The sequence below is a fragment of the Grampus griseus genome, assembly GCF_964374135.1.
Source record: "Grampus griseus genome assembly, chromosome: 9".
Taxonomy (NCBI): Eukaryota; Metazoa; Chordata; class Mammalia; order Artiodactyla; family Delphinidae; genus Grampus; species Grampus griseus.
The window spans coordinates 32,430,393-32,450,796 of NC_139003.1; the positions used below are offsets into that span (position 1 = coordinate 32,430,393).

A 20,404-nucleotide genomic window follows, 5' to 3' on the forward strand; every position below is an offset into this window, starting at 1 on the left:
TCCCCAAACAAATTCCTCAGGGCCAGCCCTGCACTTTCAGTATTCACCGCCTGGCTCCCTTGACATTGCTTAGGGGAGAGTAGTTAGGTAATTATCTCTCTGGTGCCAGGAAACAAACCACTAAGCAGTTCTATGCACACAGCTATTCTGCAACGCACCTGACTCTTGACCTCAATGCTGTCTCTCCATGAAATGCACTTGGCAGAAAAGAACAGTGGCTGAAGAGAAAGCTCAGCCCTGGGTGCATTTCAAGGGCTAGCAAAGCTGAGTCCCCAAGGGCTGGATACCACCAGTGTCAACAATCTCTAAAGCAGGAGCCTAAAGCTATCAAGAGCTATTCCCACATGGTAGTGACTTTGTCTTCAGTACAGACCAAGAATTTTTTTTAATATATTATTATTTTCTAAATTTTTATTGGAGTATAGTTGATTTAAAGTGTTGTGTTTAAGTGAGAGAGTGACATGGACATATATAAACTACCAAACGTAAAATAGATAGCTAGTGGGAAGCAGCCGCATAGCACAGGGAGATCAGCTTGGTGCTTTGTGACCACCTAGAGGGGTGGGATAGGGAGGGTGGGAGTGAGGGAGATGCAAGAGGGAAAAAATATGGGAACATATGTGTATGTATAACTGATTCACTTTGTTATAAAGCAGAAACTAACACACCATTGTAAAGCAATTATACTCCAATAAAGATGTTTAAAAAAATAATAATAAATAAATAAAAATTTTTTAAAAAATAAAATAAAGTGTGTTAGTTTCTGCTGTACAGCAAAATGAATCAGTTATACATATATATATCTCCACTTCTTTATTTTTTAATTTTTTAGAGGTGATTTAGTGTTCTTTACACTATATTTTTTACATCTTTTTTTTTACATCTTTATTAGAGTATAATTGCTTTACAATGGTATATTAGTTTCTGCTTTATAACAAAGTGAATCAGTTATACATATACATATGTTCCCATATCTCTTCCCTCTTGTGTCTCCCTCCCTCCCACCCTCCCTATCCCACCCCTCCAGGCAGTCACAAAGCACCGAGCTGATCTCCCGGTGCTATGCGGCTGCTTCCCACTAGCTATCTACCTTACATTTGGTAGTGTATATATGTCCATGCCTCTCTTTTTACATCTTTATTGGAGTATAACTGCTTTACAATGTTGTGTTAGTTTCTGCTGTACAACAAAGTGATTCAGGTGTATGTATACGTATAGCCCCATATTCCGTCCCTCTTGAGCCTCCCTCCCACCCCCCTAGGGCGTCACAAAGCATAGAGCTTATCTCCCTGTACTATGCAGCAGCTTCCCACTAGCCATCCATTTTATATTTGGTAGTGTATATATGACAGACCAAGCATTTTTGAGAAGGGCTTTCAAAATCTTCACACATCAGAGGTTTTCCTTTGCTCAAAGTTTTACATTAGTCAGGAGGATCCTCTGCTTCCTAGGAATGCAGCAAGGCAAATATATCATAAAACAACACGGCAGTGACCATCAGGCTTCAGCAGCTGCACTCCACACACAGGGAGAAAGCCTCACAAGCCTGGATCTGCAAAGTTGGTCATGGTCTAAGGAAACCCCTTTATTTGGAGGAGAAGAGAAGCAAGGACGTGGGACATCACCATCTCTAAGTGAGAAGGGAAAACGACTGTTAGGCTTAGCTCACCCTGCATTCTGGTAATTCATTTATAGCCTAGTGAACCCACACCAAGATACTACTAGAATAAAATCCAGACTTGCCATTTGTTCAGCAAGCTGGGAAAACAGCTGAGAACTTAACCAGAGAGGCAGTGAAGTGAGTGATAAAAGCACAGGCTCTGGTGCAAGCCAGTATGGGTTGAAATCCTGCTCTGCCACTTGCCATCTATGTGACCTAAGATAGGTTACTTCCTATCCAGCTTATGTATTAGTAAAATGGAAACAGCACTAGCGGTTACCTCATTGTTCTGTTTCTTGTCCATGTCTCTATAATAATTAGTAATCACAGCATTATGTATAGAGGGAAAAAAAGCTTTCTAAAACCTCTTTCTCCTTAAAGCTCCTTAATATAAATTTAATTATATTAGAGTGATTCCACTAGTTTAGATGGCCCCCTCTAAGGTCACTTAAATTAAAGAAAACTACTGCAGGTGTTATAACTTATTACACCTATAACTATTTTAGCACATAAGGCAATGGAGCCTTAGGGGTGATTATCATATTGCTTTTTGACTACTGGGGATTTTTTTTCAAGGAAGCAATAGGGAAATATATGTAAATTTTAAAAGAAAAGGAGATGAAGGGGGAAAAAGCTTAGAATTGCCACATCCATGTCAATATATTTAAAGAAACTGAGCTATATTTCTACTGATCTTTATTATGTCCAATAATCCATTTTGAAAAGGGTAATGAAAAACATTTTAGTTTAACTGAGTCACACTTACTTTATAGTATCTTAGACATTAGAATTTGACACAGAATTATGTCTTCCTTTATTTTCCATTTTGTTTTTTCCTTCAACAAAAGCAGTATATAATTGTTAAAAAAAAAATCTTTTTTCCAATATTTTAAAAACATATAACCTGGATAGTGAAAGGCCTCTATCAGTCCCCTATCCAACATATACACACACGCAGTCACTGTAAGGTGCTGGTGTATACTCTTCCAGAATTTTTTCCTGTACATATATAACGTATATATTAGTAATCAGCATGTTTTTAAATAGCAGGGATTCCACCACTCACCAAAATAAGCCCTGATATTAGTGACGAAGTGCCTGTCAGGGCCACGTAGAACTTCGGTGTTAATGTGTTCAAAAACATGCTCACTGAAAAACAAGAGAGAGGGAGAAGAACAGAGAATGCATGAGTATGTCATCAGTAAAACCAGCTCTCATTTTCCTTTCTGGTGAAATCATTTGTTTCTGATGACAAGAATTACTAGAATCATAGCCAAGGTTCAGCAGTACTCAGGCTCGGAATACTAGATTCAAGTTATATATCCTAAAAGAAAACAACTACATACAAGAAGAAAGAGCAGCTTTTTGTTTCTTCCTCCCAAAGCTATTGTTGTGAATGATTTTCATGGATTTACAGCCACTGAGGAGTCAAATCAAAGCTGGTTATTAAACTGTTAGAGAGGAACGGAAGGTACCCTAATATGTTTTATGGGACCCTCACATCAGTCTTTGATGAGCCAACAAGCATATTTCAACCTTAGAACAAATGAAAAATAACTATATTAAACAGTTATTAAAGATTCTAACACTATGTTTACCCCTGAAAAAGAGAGGACGAGTTAGCATGTAAGTTAGCATATATCAGTAAAATTTTTTCAGCTAACTTACAAGGTTGTCAGACTGCTCATCAAAATAATCGTATTCAATGCAGAAAAGATGAAAAATAAGCCACTAAAAATGAATGTGTATTGTCAGACACCTTCCTGACCTGCTCCTGACACTGTGCATATCAACTACACAGCTGATCTGGTTGCCCAATAAGTAAGGTCACTTATACATTTTATAAGTATATTTTAAGTCATTATTTATATCTAGAAATTGCACAAAACTTTGACTACTACCAAAACAACAACTGACCTAAAGGGTTTTTTGCATGCGTATTCACATTTCTTTACTGAATATGTTTGTGGAAGGGGATCATATCCAGTCCTGTTTTAAAATGAAGAACATTAGAAGTAGGACTTTTGGGCTTCCCTGGTGGCGCAGTGGTTGAGAGTCCGCCTGCCGATGCAGGGGACACGGGTTCGTGCCCTCATCCGGGAAGGTCCCATATGCCGCAGAGTGGCTGGGCCCGTGAGCCATGGCCGCTGAGCCTGCGCGTCCGGAGCCTGTGCTCCGCAACGGGAGAGGCCACAACAGTGAGAGGCCCGCGTAGCACAAAAAAAAAAAAAAAAAAGAAGTACGACTTTTATGTCATTAAGGGAAAAGGCTTTTGTATTTGTCAAAGCGAAGTCACCAGCATGAACAGAGATCAGCCCAGAAAGCAAAGTCACCAACATGAACAAAGATCCTATGCTCACTCATTCAACAAATGCTTCTCTCTGTTTATGAATGAGACTGTGGACAAAGAATGGAAGCATGATTCAGACACAGCTCCCACCCTCTAGAAGGTCAAAGTCTAGCTGGGAAACAGACAAGTAAACAAGCAATCACCAGACAGTTTTGATAAGTGCATAGAAGGGTCCTGTGCACAGAATTTTATGAAAACACATAAAAGGTATGCATCTCAGGCTGGGAGTCAGGAAGATGTCTGGGAGAGTAAGCAGGAGTTAACCAGACCAAAGTGGGCAGGAGGAGGAAAGGAGAGCAATGTGAGTGAAGGACGGGGCCTGCTTTGAGGCCCTGAGGAAACAGCACACAGCCTTTCCAGCTGGTTGCACGGGTTGAAGAGGGAAGGAGCTTGGGCTGTGGACCCTTCGCAAAGGCACAAATGTGGAAGAATGCACTAACTCCATCCTTCCTGGTTACTGGGCATGCTCTCAGTAAACCTTCTCCTCCCCAACACCCACTTTAAATGGACTGGTTTGCCGTGGCTCATGGTCTGTCATTTGCAATCACGAATCTGGACTAACACAAAGTGCTCAGTCAATAGTCACAACTTGACTAAGTGGACTCTTTCAGGGAGGTAGCGAAAAGCACAGAAGAAGCAGTCAGCCTAGGGCTGTGAGGCAAGAGGAGGTACAGTTGAGCTGAGGTGGTTATGCTTGGCCATTAAAAAAACAAAGCTTGTAATTGACAGTCTGATTCTGAGGTGCCTAAAATTCTCAAAATTCCCCTCCTCATGCTATGAATGATCCCACATTTTCCATTATTTTTAAAAAGTCACCAAAATAGAGTATTCACTTTGTTATTCTGTATTTATGAACATTCATATCTGTACCATATACTTTTCAGTAAGTTTCTGGGGACAAACTGAACACAGAATTCAACAAAATCCATTTCTAAAAGAAAGAGGAAAAGACTTGCCTGAATTTGAAGTGCTTTGGTAGCCCTGCTAACTCCCCAGCAACAAAAGCATAAAGCAATAGAGGAAAAAAGATTTTCTACTGAAAATTGCTGATCGACTGGGGACAAAAAATTATAGAATGAATCGACAAGTGAAAAAAAAGAAACTATGTGAGTTTTTTAAAGAGATAAAAATAAACATTCTATACCTTTAGTTTTACTTAAGATTATATAGCTACCATAGGTAATACAAAAATTAAAACATGCTTCTCTACTATATCCAGTTATAGAAAGCTACCAAAGTTGGGAAAGAGAATGGTGGGCATTAAAAGAAATAGAGACACAAATAGAGAATGAGAAAAGTAGAAATAGAAAACATTTAGAGAGTGGGAGGTGTTCATTTAATAACCTATTAATTTTACAGTCCTACTGGGCATTCTGGCTAACATCATTTAGACATGGCATTTAGCAATTCTGAGCACAAAAATCAACAATCAGTACTTGCCACTTGAATCCATCTATCTGTGTTTAAAGTTTATAATAAAGCAATTTTACAAATTAGAGAACTTAATGCTCACTTCAGCTCTGTGAGGTCAATATTATTATTCATCTTATTTCACAGGTGGAGGCTGGGCAAAGAGCTGAACACCGGTCATCCAGCCTCCAGAGCTCAGGCTCATGGCATCAAGGGTGCAACATGAGAACGCTGCTGAAAAGCATTAAGGAACAAAATAGCAAAAGGAAAACAGTAGTCTTTCATTAGAAAAGGAGAGGAAGCTCTAAATAAGTGATACTGAAAGATGGATGTTTTTAACACTGTACTTATTTTTATCACTGACTGTTAAAGACAAGTCCACTGGGGCTTCCCTGGTGGCGCAGTGGTTGAGAGTCCGCCTGCCGATGCAGGGGACGCGGGTTCGTGCCCCGGTCCGGGAGGATCCCACGTGCCGCAGAGCGGCTGGACCCGTGAGCCATGGCCGCTGGGCCTGTGCGTCCAGAGCCTGTGCTCCGCAGCAGGAGGGGCAAAAAAGATAAGTCCACTGGGATCTTATCATCAGTGTGTGTAGCCCCAGGGTGGAAGGGCAAGAAGCCACCCCGAAGGGGAGCATCTAGTTAAAGATTCCCCCATTAAATTAGGAGGGCTGCACATTGCAAACTGGACTGCCTGGCCTAGTTTCATCAGGGTCACTAGCAATTATTTTTGAAAATATATGAGGGCCTTATGAAGTACCTAAAAATTAGATCAGAAAACTGTGGGGTGTGTGGTTTGAAACATAAAGTGGATATTCCTGACATCTATAGACATATCGATACTATCTCCACAGGTGCTGGGGCTAAGGAAAAACAAATTCAAAAACAAACAGTAAAGACTAATCTAGCTTTGGTAAAAATAAATTATACAATGTCCTATATCAACCTGGAAACAAAAATTAGTAAGTCAGAAGGCTTTTCGTCCGATCCAGATGGGCACTCTAACAGGTCACTGCTTAAAGAATACTGCATCAGTTATTCAAGGGCAGCCTCAGGGACTGTGTCATCAGGCGTTCTGAAGATGCTGAACTTTAACTTGGTACAGTCTTCGCATTTAATTAATGAGTAAACAGGAAGAAATTAAGTACAGGTCTGAGAAGAAACTAGGTATGAGGGGTGGGTTAATGGATTGAAAACTCAGTGACCCCTCTGGATCACAGAAGAGAAGATGGAAGAATATAGTACAACAGGTCAACTGTGGAAAGTGAAGAATCACTCCTGTGAGCAGGGAACTAGAATACCGGAGGGCTTAATGACGAGGCACTCGGAATGGCCCTGTGAGGCCCTGTCTGTGAGGAGCCAGCCCTGTTTCTGGCCCTCGTGACAGTAAGAGCCTCCTCCCGTATCCTTCAGAGCACAAACAATTCCCAAATTAGACTCCTGGAAAAGATGTTCTGTAAAACAGAGTGAGCACATAACGCTTAAGAAGTGTTTGACTCCTTAAGATATATTCCGCCTTATTCAAGCCCTTGAAAGAAGAGGTTGGGCTTCCCTGGTGGCACAGTGGTTAAGAATCCACCTGCCAGTGCAGGAGACACGGGTTTGAGCCCTGGTCCGGGAAGATCCCACATGCCACGGAACAACTAAGCCTGTGTGCCACAACTACTGAGCCTGTGCTCTAGAGCCCATGAGTCACAACTACTGAGCCCATGCACCACAACTACTGAAACCCATGCACCTAGATCTGGTGCTCCGCAACAGGAGAAGCCACCGCAATGAGAAGCCCGCGCACCACAACAAAGAGTAACCCCCACTCGCTGCAACTAGAAAAAGCCCGCACGCAGCCACAAAGACCCAACACAACCAAATATAAATAAATAAATACAATAAAAAAATAGAAAAAAAAATTTTTTTTAAAAAAAGAAAGAGGTTAAGGCAGCATCAAAGACTTGGAGGTACTGACTAGATAGAACTGAATAGGAAGTGTGGTAAAGTCTACAGCACCCAAAAATATGGGTCTGCTTTGTCCTGTATTCCATTTAACACCTTGCTAAAACAGGGCATGTGAAGTAGAAAAAATTAGAAAGTTATAACAATTAGCAATCACTGAAAAGATTAGGACTAAAGTCCCTAGGAAGAAAGGTTAAAGAAACTACGTCTATTTAAGCTGGATGAAAAAAAAAAATAATAATAATAAAGAGATTTTGTGTAAAAGCATTATGCCTGGGAAAGAGAGCAGGGTTAGGAGACTTCGTCTCTAAATGTGAAACCAACTGCAGCATCGAGGCCCTGGGAAAGTCCCACACCTTCCCAGAGTGGTTCTGAGGCTCACATGAAACAGGAATTCCCTCAACCCTCACAGTGAGATGCAATTTATTTTCCCAAGGAGTTGACAACTTCTACCAGAGAAGTAGATAATAAGCATCCCAGGGAAAGGAAATGTTTATCCTGTTTAATTTTACTTTTTCTTCATTTCATTTAGCTGATGATCGTTTAGGTCAATGGTCCCAACCTGAGTCTCCAGCCTAAGTGAACTTGGAAGTAGACTCTCCCTCAGTTGAGCCTGAAGATAAGATCACAGCCTGACAGACACCTTGATTACAACCTAGTGAGACCCAGCTAAACTGTGCCTGTACTCCTGACCCACAGAAGCTGTGAGATAATAAATGTGTGCTGTTTTAAGCTGCTATATCCATGATCATTTGTTACGCACCAAATGAAACTGATAGAGTCATGTATAATTCATGAAAGTGAAAATCCATGTGGACATCCGATAACTCCAACTAACTGCAGTGAGCCCAGAAAGGGTGTTAAGATAAGCCAACTCTATCTGCTCCAAGAGCGTCTTTCTAAACTGTTCATAAATAAAATGCAACTTCAAACTCTGCTGCCATGATAGCATGTTATTCCACATCCTGATCTGTGATTGCCTTTGCAAATCCACTAATATTAAAGTAGAAGCTCAGAGGAAACTTTTTTTAAATACGGAAACTAAGTATCTTCATTTTACCCCAGTAAATGGTCTTTTAAAAAAAAATAGGCACATTTTAAATATACAACATTTGCACGTTTCCAAAAAAAGTCAGTTTTACATCTGCAAAACTGCATCAGTTCAACAGAAGATTAAAAGCACACCAGGAGCACATTTTCTCATTTGTTGCTCCTGTTTCCCTTCTCCTTGCCCTTTACCCCTGGTCTCCTTGAGCTCTGATAAGGTCTCAAGCTTTATGCATCACAATTCCCTGGATAAATCCTGTGGCATTTATCCTTGAGAGGAAAAAGACATAGAAGTATATTTTTAGACCGGTTCTTATGGCAAGAAACCTTCATAAATCATTCTGTCTACTCTTCCCTCTACCCTTGACGTTGCCTTGGCAACTTTACAGGTATACTGTTTCTGCTTTACTGGGCATCTGGCTCTACTGAGGAGTGGAGCTGAGCACATTCTTTCTTTTCTCAGCTGTGATCTGGGAAACTATAACGAAGCAGTATTCAATCTTCATGGTTCCCTGTCCTTTGCTGGAGGGAGGCCATCTGTCAAGCCATGAAGGACTGTCCAAAGCCCAGTCACATACAAACCTCGGTAACCCAAAAGGACAAGTGAAGCAAGATCTCAGATTACCTGTTCCCTTTTATTTACAAGCAAGCTGATGTTGGGGAACTCTCGTCAAGAATAGGAGAGAGGCTTGTATAAGTCTTACATTTTTAGCTTTTTAAAACATGCTTTAATTTAGGGTTGAAGTTATGAATCTTTTTGTTTCTCATCAACTGTTTAACATTAGGAAGAAAAAAGACATATTTGCCTCTAATGGGAGAAAATCTTCCCTATACTTATTTTGCAAAGAGACAGAAGCCTGTGGAGACATGGTCCTCCAGAGTCTGGCCTCCTCTAGCCTACAAGCATTCACTGTACCTCCATCATCCAGCATCCAGCACCCAGCATAGAGCCTGGTCCACAGGGGTACTCAGTGTTTGATGAACACTGCATGCCTGCATAAGGGTAGAGGACTAGGTGATGAAGTTGTAATAACATTATCCCAGGACTTCTGATTAAAAAAACAAAAAAAACTTCCTGCATCTGGAAACATTGAGTCTTTGATGGCTCTAACCTTGTCTTTTGATCGTGTGTGTGTGTGTGTGTGTGTGTGTGTGTGTGTGTGTGTTTCTATCCCCAGAGTACCTACACAGTGTGAGATGCTTATTAGGTAGATTGAATGACCACTACTCACCAATAAATCAAGAAGGTCCAGACATACTTATACTACCCTCACACAGCAAGACCTAGGCTATGTAGAACCCTCAGAACTGAATTATTTGAGATAGCTAAGGACGTATTCTATTAAAAACCAGACGTTTTCTTTCTAAAACAATTTAACAAGGAAATCTTTACAAAATGCATTACATACTTGACTGCATCTTTAAACAAAATATTCAGAAAATATTTCAATCTTTATTTGATGGCCCTAAGTCAACAAAATTAACATAAACTACAGTACCGTGCTAGCATTCAGCAATGTTTTTAGAAACCGTTCAAGTACTCTATGTTTTTTTCCCTCCAAAATGAAGTTATCCCGGACTGTTTTCAGTCTTTCTCATACCATTGTTGTCACCTGGCATACTATTATTTGTTGTTGTTGTGTGCCTGTTTCAAACCACTTTCTCTCCTTTTTAATATGCTACTTAAAATATCTACTGTTCCTTCAAAGGCAAAAAATAACTTTGGTCATTCAATAAATATTGATGTTTAACGTATGTCCAACACTGTAAAATGCTGGGGATACAAAGATATGTAATACATAGTTCTTGTCCTCAAGGAGCTCTGGACTTTGTGGAAGACGCAGACCTGGAACCGAACTAACAGGCAATTATTCTGAGCATTACTCTGGAAATAGAAAGTTCGTACTTCTAACTCAGCCTTGGGCTAGGGTGGGGGACAGAAAGTTCATCAAGGAATGTTCCTTTGAGAAGACTGCTAAGCAGAGCCAAAGGATGTTCATTGGATCTTTGTAAAATAAGACCTGTGATCTCACATTGGTAATGCTTTGATGCTTATCTGTATGTGTTATATAAACTGGCCTTTTATTCTTAGAGCTCAGTGGTTTGAGGAGTTAAGATGACTGGATGGCTGAGTTCCAGAAAGGTCCAGTATCACTGTAGTGAGCTATAATACACACTTCGGTAGGGTGGCTGTAATCAGTGCTGTATGAGAGCACTCTCGGTGGTTCCTGTGTTCACACTGGAGGGCTCCAAAAGGCTCCTGACAGAATCTGCCATGCAAAATGTGCTTGGACTTTTCTATCATCTTGAAAAGAATATGGTCATCAGCTTCTCATTTACCCCTCGTTTACTGTAAGTTATTTTTTTAAAAAGAAGCCTTAATGGTTTGATTTAGGAAAATTACATGTGGCAAAGTTCATTACTTAAAGGGTTAGAATAGATGTAACTACCTAAAAGCGTTCAAAATACTTGTGGCAATCAGGTGTCTGAACAGATCATTGTTAAATCTAAGATGCATGGAAATAACTAAGAAAGGTAAGAAGAATATAAACAAGAGTAATGAATCTAAATGAATCTAAAACATCTTTCTGGAAATGTCCTACAGTTATTAACATTAGCTAGTTCATTCATTTATCCAAAATGTACGTGGCTTATAAAAGGTACAAGACACTGAACTACACACTGGGATTGTGAAATTAAAAAAGGACAAGACTGAGACTTGGTTTTATTCTGTTAGGATTGCTGTATTTTAGGTTCTGTTCTTAGTGCTAGGGCATCACTCTTCTTTAGGGAGTGGGGTTTTCCAAGGTGTAGCCATTCTGTGGTCCTACTGAAGGCTAAGGTGTGCAGTGAGGCCTGATTTTAACAAATGGGACATTGAGATTGGTTCAAGGTGGTGGCGTAGAAGGACATGCTCTCATTCCCTCTTGCGAGAACATCGGAATCACGACTAACTGCTGAACAATCACTGACAGGAAGACACTGGAACTCATCAGAAAAGATAGCTCACATCCAAAGACAAAGGAGAAGACACAATGAGATGGAAGGAGGGGCGCAATCACAATAAAATCAAATCCAATAATTGCTGGGTGGGTGACTCACAAACTGGAGAACACTTATACCACAGATGTCCATGCACTGGAGTGAAGGTTCTAAGCCCCACATCAGGCTTTTGAACCTGAGGGTCCAACAATGGGAGGAAGAATTCCTAGAGAATTACACTTTGAAGCCTAGTGACATTTGATTGCAGGACTTCGATAGGACTGGGGGCAACAGAGACTCCACACTTGGAAGGCACACACAAAGTAGTGTGCGCATCAGGACCCAGGGGAAGGAGCAGTGACCCCAGGGGAGACTGAACCAGACCTACCTGCTATGTTGGAGGGTCTCCTGCAGAGGCGGGGGGCGGGCTGTGGCTCACTGTGGGGACAAGGACACTGGCAGAAGTTCTGGGAAGCACTCCTTGGTGTGAGCCTTACCAGAGTCCGACATTAGCCCCACCAAAGAGCCTGGGTAGGCTCCACTGTTGGGTTGCCTCAGGCCAAACAACCAACAGGGAGGCAACCCAGCCCCACCCATCAGCAGACAAGCAGATTAAAGTTTGACTGAGCTCTGCACACCGTAGCAACACCCAGCTCCACCCATCACCAGTCCCTCCCATCAAGAAACTTGTACAAGGCTTTTATATAGCCTAATCCACCAGAGGGCAGACAGCAGAAGCAAGAAGAACTACACTCCTGCAGCCTGTGGAAAAAACAACACATTCACAGAAAGACAGACAAGATGAAAATGCAGAGGGCTATGTACCAAATGAAGGAAAATGATAAAACCTCAGAAAAACAACTAAGTGAAGTGGAGATAGACAACCTTCCAGAAAAGAATTCAGAGTAATGATAGTGAAGATGATCCAGGACCTCGGAAAAAGAATGGAGGCAAAGATCGAGAAGAAGCAAGAAATGTTTAATAAACACCTATGAGAATTAAATAACAAACAAACAAACATGAACAAAACAATAATTGAAATGAAAAATACACTAGAAGGAATCAATAGCAGAATAACTGAGGCAGAAGAACGGATAAGTGAACTGGAAGACAGAACGCTGGAATTTACTGCTGTGGAACAGAATAAAGAATGAAAAGAAATGAAGACAGCCTAAGAGACCTCTGGGTCAACATTAAACGCAACAACATTTGCATTATAGGGGTCTCAGAAGGAGAAGAGAGAGAGAAAGGACCCAAGAAAATATTTGAAGAGATTATAGTCAAAAATTTCCCTAACAAGGGAAGGGAAATAGCCACCGAAGTCCAGGAAGTGCAGAGAGTCCCAGGCAGGATAAACCCAAGGAGAAACATGCCGAGACACATAGTAATCAAATTGGCAAAAATTAAAGACAAAGAAATTATTGAAAGCCCCAAGGGAAAAACGACAAATAACATACAAGGGAACTCCCATAAGGTTAACAGCTGATTTCTCAGCAGAAACTCTACAAGACAGAAGGGAGTGTCATGACATATTTAAAGTGATGAAAGGGAAGAACCTACAATCAAGATTACTCTACCCAGCAAGGATCTCATTCAGATTCAGCGGAGAAATCAAAAGCTTTACAGACAAGCAAAAGCTAAGAGAATTCAGCACCACCAAACCAGCTTTACAACAAATGCTAAAGGAACTTCTCTAAGTGGGAAACACAAGAGAAAAAAAGGACCTACAAAAACAAACCCAGAAAAATTAAGAAAATGGTAATAGGAACATACATATCGATAGTCACCTTAAACGTGAATGGATTAAATGCTCCGCCCAAAAGACACAGGCTCACTGAATGAATACAAAAACAAGAAGCATATATATGCTGTCTACAAGAGACCCACTTCAGACCTAGGGACACAGACAGACTGAAAGTGAGGGGATAGAAAAAGATATTCCATGCAAATGGTAATCAAAACAAAGCTGGAGTAGCAATACTCATATCAGAAAATATAGACTTTAAAAGAAAGAATGCTACAAGAGACAAGGAAGGACACTACATAATGATCAAGGGATCAATCCAAGAAGAAGATATAACAATTATAAATATATATGCACCCAACATAGGAGCAGCTCAATACATAAGGCAACTGCTAACAGCTATAAAAGAGGAAATTGACAGTAACACAATAATAGTGGGTGACTTTAACACCTCTCGTACACCAAAGGACAGATCGTCCAAACAAAATTAATAAGGAAACACAAGCCTTAAAAGACACAATAGACCAGACAGATTTAATTGATATTTAAAGGACATTCCATCCAAAAACAACAGAACACACTTCCTTCTCAGGTGCACACGGAACATTCTCCAGGATAGATCACATCTTGGGTCACAAATCCAGCCTCAGTAAATTTAAGAAAATTGAAATCATATCAAGCATCTTTTCTGACCACAACGCTAGGAGATTAGTAATCCATTACAGGGAAAAACTTAAAAAAAAAAAATGGAAGCTAAACAATACGTTACTAAATAACCAACAGATCACTGAAGAAATCAAAGAGGAAATCAAAAAATACCTAGAGACAAATGACAACGAAAACACGACGATCGAAAACCTGCTGGATGCAGCAAAAGCAGTTCTAAGAGGGAAATTTATAGCAATACAAGCCTACCTCAAGAAACAAGAAAAAATCTCAAATAAACAATCTAACCTTACACCTAAAGGAACTAGAGAAAGAAGAACAAACAAAACCCAATGTTAGCAGAAGGAAAGAAATCATAAAGATCAGAGCAGAAACAAATGAAATAGAAACAAAGAAAACAATAGCAAAGATCAATAAAACTAAAAGCTGGTTCTTTGAGAAGATAAACAAAACTGGTAAACCATTAGCCAAACTCATCAAGAAAAAGAGGGAGAGGACTCAAATCAATAAAATTAGAAATGAAAAAGGAGAAGACACCACAGACACCGCAGAAATACAAAGCATCCAAAGAGACTACTACAAGCAACTCTATGCCAATAAAATGGACAACCTGGAAGAAATGGACAAATTCTTAGAAATGTATAACCTTCCAAGACTGAACCAGGAAGAAACAGAAAATATGAACAGACCAATCACAAGCAGTGAAACTGAAACTGTGATTAAAAATCTTCCAACAAAAAAAAGTCCAGGACCGCATGCCTTCACAGGCGAATTCGATCAAACATTTAGAGAAGAGCTAACATACATCCTTCTCAAACTCTTCCAAAAAACTGCAGAGGAAGGAACACTCCCAAACGCATTCTATGAGGTCACCATCACCCTGATACCAAAACCAGACAAACATACTACATAAAAGGAAATTACAGACCAATATCACTGATGAACATAGATGCAAAAATCTTCAGCAAAATACTAGCAAACAGGATCCAAAAACACATTAAAATGATCATACACCATGATCAAGTGGGATTTATCCCAGGGATGCAAACATTCTTCAATATACGCAAATCAATCAATGTGATACACCATATTAACAAATTGAAGAATAAAAACCATATGATCATCTCAGTAGATGCAGAAAAAGCTTTTGACAAAATTCAACACCTATTTATGATAAAAACTCTCCAGAAAGTGGGCACAGAGGGAACCTACCTCAACATATTAAAGGCCATATATGACAAACCCACAGCAAACATCATTCTCAATGGTGAAAAACTGAAAGCATTTCCTCTAAGATCAGGAACGAGACAGGGATGTCCACTCTCACCACTATTATTCAACATAGCTTTGGAAGTCCTAGCCATGGCAAACAGAGAAGAAAAAGAAATAAAAGGAATCCAAATTGGAAAAGAAGAAGTAAAACTGTCGCTGTTTGTAGATGACATGATACTATACATAGCAAATCCTAAAGATGCCACAAGAAAACTGCTAGAGCTAATCAATGAATTTGGTAAAGTAGCAGGATACAAAATTAATGCACAGAAATCTCTTGCATTCCTATACACTAATGAAGAAAAATCTGAAAGAGAAATTAAGGAAACACTCCCATTTACCACTGCAACAAAAAGAATAAAATACCTAGGAATAAATCTACCTAGGGAGACAAAAGGCCTGTATGCAGAAAACTGTAAGACACTGATGAAAGAAATTAAAGATGATACAAACCCATGGAGAGGTATACCATGTTCTTGGATTGTAAGAATCAATATTGTGAAAATGACTACACTACCCAAAGCAATCTACAGATTCAATGCAATCCCTATCAAATTATCAATGGCATTTTTTACAGAACTAGAACAAAAAATTTTACAATTTGTACGGAGGCACAAAAGTCCCCAAAAAGCCAAAGCAGTCTTGAGGGAAAAAACTGAGCTGGCAGAATCAGGCTCCCGGACTTCAGACTATATTACAAAGCTACAGTAATCAAGGCAATATGGTACTGGCCCAAAAACAGAAATATAGATCAATGGAACAGGATAGAAAGCCCAGAGATAAACCCATGCACCTATGGTCAACTAATCTATGACAAAGAAGGCAAGGATATACAATGGAGAAAAGACAGTCTCTTCAATAAGTGGTGCTGGGAAAACTGGACAGCTACATGTAAAAGAATGAAATTAGAACACTCCCCAACACCATACACAGAAATAAACTCAAAATGGATTCGAGACCTCAATGTAAGACCAGACACTATAAAACTCTTAGAGGAAAGCATAGGAAAAACACTCTTTGACATAAATGACAGCAAGATCTTTTTTGATCCATCTCCTAGAGTAATGGAAATAAAAGCAAAAATAAACAAATGGGACCTAATGAAAGTTAAAAGCTTTTGCAAAGCAGAGGAAACTACAAACAAGACGAAAAGACAATCCTCAGAATGGGAGAAAATATTTGCAAACGAATCAACGGACAAAGGATTAATCTCCAAAATATATAAACAGCTCATGAGCTCAATATTAAAAAAGCAAACAACCCAATGTAAAAATGGGCAGAAGACATAAATAGACATTTCTCCAAAGAAGACATACAGATGGCCAAGAAGAACATGAAAAGCTGCTCAACATCACTAATTATTAGAGAAATGCAAATTAAAACTACAGTGAGGTATCACTTCACACCAGTTAGAATGGGCATCATCAGAAAATCTACAAACAACCAATTCTGGAGAGGTTGTGGAGAAAAGGGAACCCTCTTGCACTGTGTGTGGGAATGTAAATGGATACAGCCACTATGGAGAACAGTATGGAGGTTCCTTAAAAAACTAAAAATAGAATTACCATATGACCCAGCAATCCCACTACTGGGCATATATCCAGAGAAAAGCATAATTCCAAAAGACACATGCAACCCAATGTTCATTGCAGCACTCTTTACAATAGCCAGGTCATGGAAGCAACCTAAATGCCCGACAGACGAATGGATAAAGAAGGTGTGGTACATATATGCAATGGAATATTACTCAGCCATAAAAAAGGAACGAAACTGGGACATTTGTAGAGATGTGGATGAATCTAGAGACTGTCATACAGAGTGAAGTAAGTCAGAGAAAAACAAATACCGTATATTAACGCATATATGTGGAACATAGAAAAATGGTACAAATGAACTTGTCTGCAGGGCAGAAATTGAGACACAGATGTAGAGAACAAACATATGGACACCAAGGGGGGCAAGTGGTGGTGGGGGGGCTGGATGGTGGTGGTGGGATGAGTTGGGAGATTGGGATTGACATATATATACTAATATGTATAAAATGGATAACTAATAAGAACCTGCTGTATAAAAAATTAAATAAAATTTGAAAATTAAAAAACAAAAATAACGAGACTGACCTTGAGACAGGAAAATAGGATGCCCACACAAATAACACAGGACACAATATGAAACATATCAGAAGAGAGGTACAGATAAAATCTAAAGGAATAAAATATTGCTTCCAGCTATAAGGATCAGAGAAGCTTAATGAATGAGATGTCCTTCCTTCTGGGCTTTGAAAGAAGGATAAGCTTTGAGCATGAGGTTTGAGAGGAGAAAAGAGAGTGTATGGACTCCAGACAGATATTACAACACACACAAAGGAACTGGGTTGCAGTACAAGGCAGATGAGAAGCAGTGGGAGAGAATGTTGGCTCAAATGCCAAGCCGAGAAAATCAGACTTTACATCACAGACAGTGAGAACATACTCACCATTCATGAACAGAGATGTGAGCAAGACAGATGTTTCTGGGAGTAATTTAACAGTATGTAAAATGTATAGCTTTAGGAGTTACTCTAGAGGGGAGCTCCTGTAATACCACTACGGTGGGCAGTTGTGCGTATCAGATGCTGCAGACATAAATTCAACGTGATTTGGCTCTCAACAATGTGACATACAGAGTAAGATTTTAGAGAATGTTGGCAAAGTGGGGCCAACGTCAAATGGCAAGTGATTAAAGACAGTTAGTGAGTGGTAAGGGAATTATAGCAGCAAGCACGGGCTACCTCTACAGGAAGTCTGGCAGGAAAAAAAAGAAGAGAGTTTATCATTAAGTGATGTAAGTTAAAAGAAAATATAAATAGCACCTTATGAGTTAGTAAGTGAACTAGGAATAAAACTCAAACCTTTATTCTACTGCAATAAGATTAGCTCGCCCAAGAAATCCAATACTGGTTCATTCTTATACCAAACTTTTAAAGATATATGGTTAATCATTAGAAATGTATCTACTTTTTCTCAGATTTTTCTTTTTATATGTCTTAAAGAATAATTAAAACAGAGTGAAGCACTTTAATTGAAATGATTCTGAACCTAACAATTACACTTATGTACATTCCTGTCTTATCACTTTGGATTAAACAACAAAACAAAAATAAATTATCTTCTATTTATTCTGATTTTTGCACTTTCTAATAATTTCCTTGCTCTGTTTTGAAACCCTCTGCTAACTTATAGCTGAAGAGTTTGCTCAAACGAAGACCATAGTTTGGGCCAGAGAAGCAACTATAGGCCACAGGGTAGTAAAATTCAAATCTGACTTTTAAGTTACGTGTTTCTTTCTATTATATTCCATTATATTAGTTCAATGATTAATCTACTTCTCTTTTGAGTGAAAAGCTGCCCCACAACAGAAGGTCTGCTGGAAGCTATGTTAGGCTATTTCCTTTTGGGTGAGGATGCATAACCACAGAGTTAAAAAGCCACAGGGGAAACCACTAGACAGACCAATGTTTAGTATTCAGCTGCTCCAACTGCCTAATCCAAAATAAGCCCTTGGGTTCATTATTTTCAATTCCAGTAACTAGATTTGGCTTTGCATTTGCATCAAATGACCGGTTATTATTCCAGAGGGCACTTAAAATTATCTCCCCAGGTTCAGGGCTGGCAGCAAATTATAAGTAGTAAATCACAAATGAACCCAGCTTTAAGTCATGTCTACAGGTGGCAGTCAATGGAAACTGGAACACTGGTATTTCCAAATACTGTTAAGCCAGTTTTTTAAAAACAAATCTATTAAAAGAGGCATCTAAATTCCAGATGCCCTATGTTGTCCCTAATACAAATGCTCCCAATGCCTGTGGATGGCCTTTTATTCCCTTCCAAATCTATTCTTACTGTCTCAAATAGTTTTCAGACATGGTCAGCCCTCACTGTGTATGACTCATTCATCCATAATGTAAAAAGGCAGAAAGAAAGAAATCTGCATGTTTTAATTAGCAATTATTTAATGCCTAGTTCCTTAGGACCCAGTAGTTTACCTACAGGTGGATCGGTAGTGGTTAAAACCCAGGGTTAATGAGGCCACAGTCCTGGGTCTGAATGAGTCTGTGAACCTCATACCAAGAAATACTGTGCCACAAACTCAGAGGCCCCTCGGCCAGCTGTATTATAAATGGGTACTACCAGTTGGAGGCCAACCATCACATTACTATAAAATAGTCACATTTTAAAAGGAAAAAAATGGATTAATTTTCAAGGTTATTTTTCTAAAACATTTTTAAAAACAAAATTTTTTAAAAAAATCTCCCTCCATACCCTGCCAAAGAGAGAAAAGAAAAGAAAAACCAGCGCTCACAGCACTGCTAATGATAACCTGCACAGGCTAAGTTTTTCTTAGGAATAATTGCTAAGATAAAATCATGCAAACTGACATGCACAAAGAAATATTTAATATAACTACTCAGTAAGCAAGTACGTAAGTGATTTGCAAAAGTGCCATTTTCAGTATAAATCAGATCATTATCAGCAAGATATCTAACATCATCATTATGGGGACAAAAAAAGTGCCGTATCATGCCATACTTTTATTTTAAATGCTTATTTCACTTAAACAAAGTATAGGGAGAAGGGCTGACTAATATTTACTCAGAAGATGTACTGAAAGCTATTATGTGTCAGGCACTGTTTTAGGTGTTTAACATGTATCTTTAATCATTTGATCCCCCCTCCCCACAGCCCTGCAAAGTACATTATTACCCCCATTCTCACCCAAGGACATGCAGCTATGAGCTGAAGGTTGATTTGAACATGACTCTACCAGACCCCAAAGCCTGTGCTTTTTCCCCTTGGGGGCATACCTTTCTTTGAGGTAAATGATACCATATTTGGGGAGATAAAACAGAAATGCCCAAGTTTAAAATCTGCTGTTTGAGGTTTCCAATGTTATTGCCTCTTTTGAAATGACAATGTGGCACTTGCTCCAGACCCTGTGGCTGGGCTCAGGGAGCCCTCTGGGACCTGAGAGCAAAGCACTGCCCTAAACCACAGCCTCAGGCAGGGGCACGTAGGCCGTGAGATGACTTCCTCCTGAGTTGAGGGTGAGAGGGAAGGTGGCTGATTACTGAGCCATTCATTACCACACAAACCTCATGTTAAATGACACTGACCCTTTCTCAAGACTATCATTAGCAATGAAGAATGATGTCTGCACATTCTGATGCATTCTATTCTATATTCTATTTTATTATGTATCTTGTCCATTTAAATTACTACGGGTCAAGATAAAAATCCAGAACCAGATTTTTCACAAAGAGGCAGTACCATCTAATGCTCAGGGCATAA

At 39.5% G+C, this 20,404-nt stretch overlaps 1 protein-coding gene across 5 annotated transcripts in view; it reads right to left on the bottom strand.

Annotated features, from left to right (window-relative positions):
• The window catches only part of ST7 (suppression of tumorigenicity 7), a 254,231-nt gene that overhangs the window by 117,571 nt on the left and 116,256 nt on the right, over positions 1-20,404 (bottom strand). For all 5 annotated transcript variants that reach the window (XM_082662065.1, XM_082662063.1, XM_082662064.1 and 2 more), the window contains exon 2: positions 2,727-2,809. In XM_082662065.1, coding sequence (XP_082518191.1) covers positions 2,727-2,809 — 83 coding nt within the window. The remainder of the gene's footprint in view (positions 1-2,726; positions 2,810-20,404) is intronic.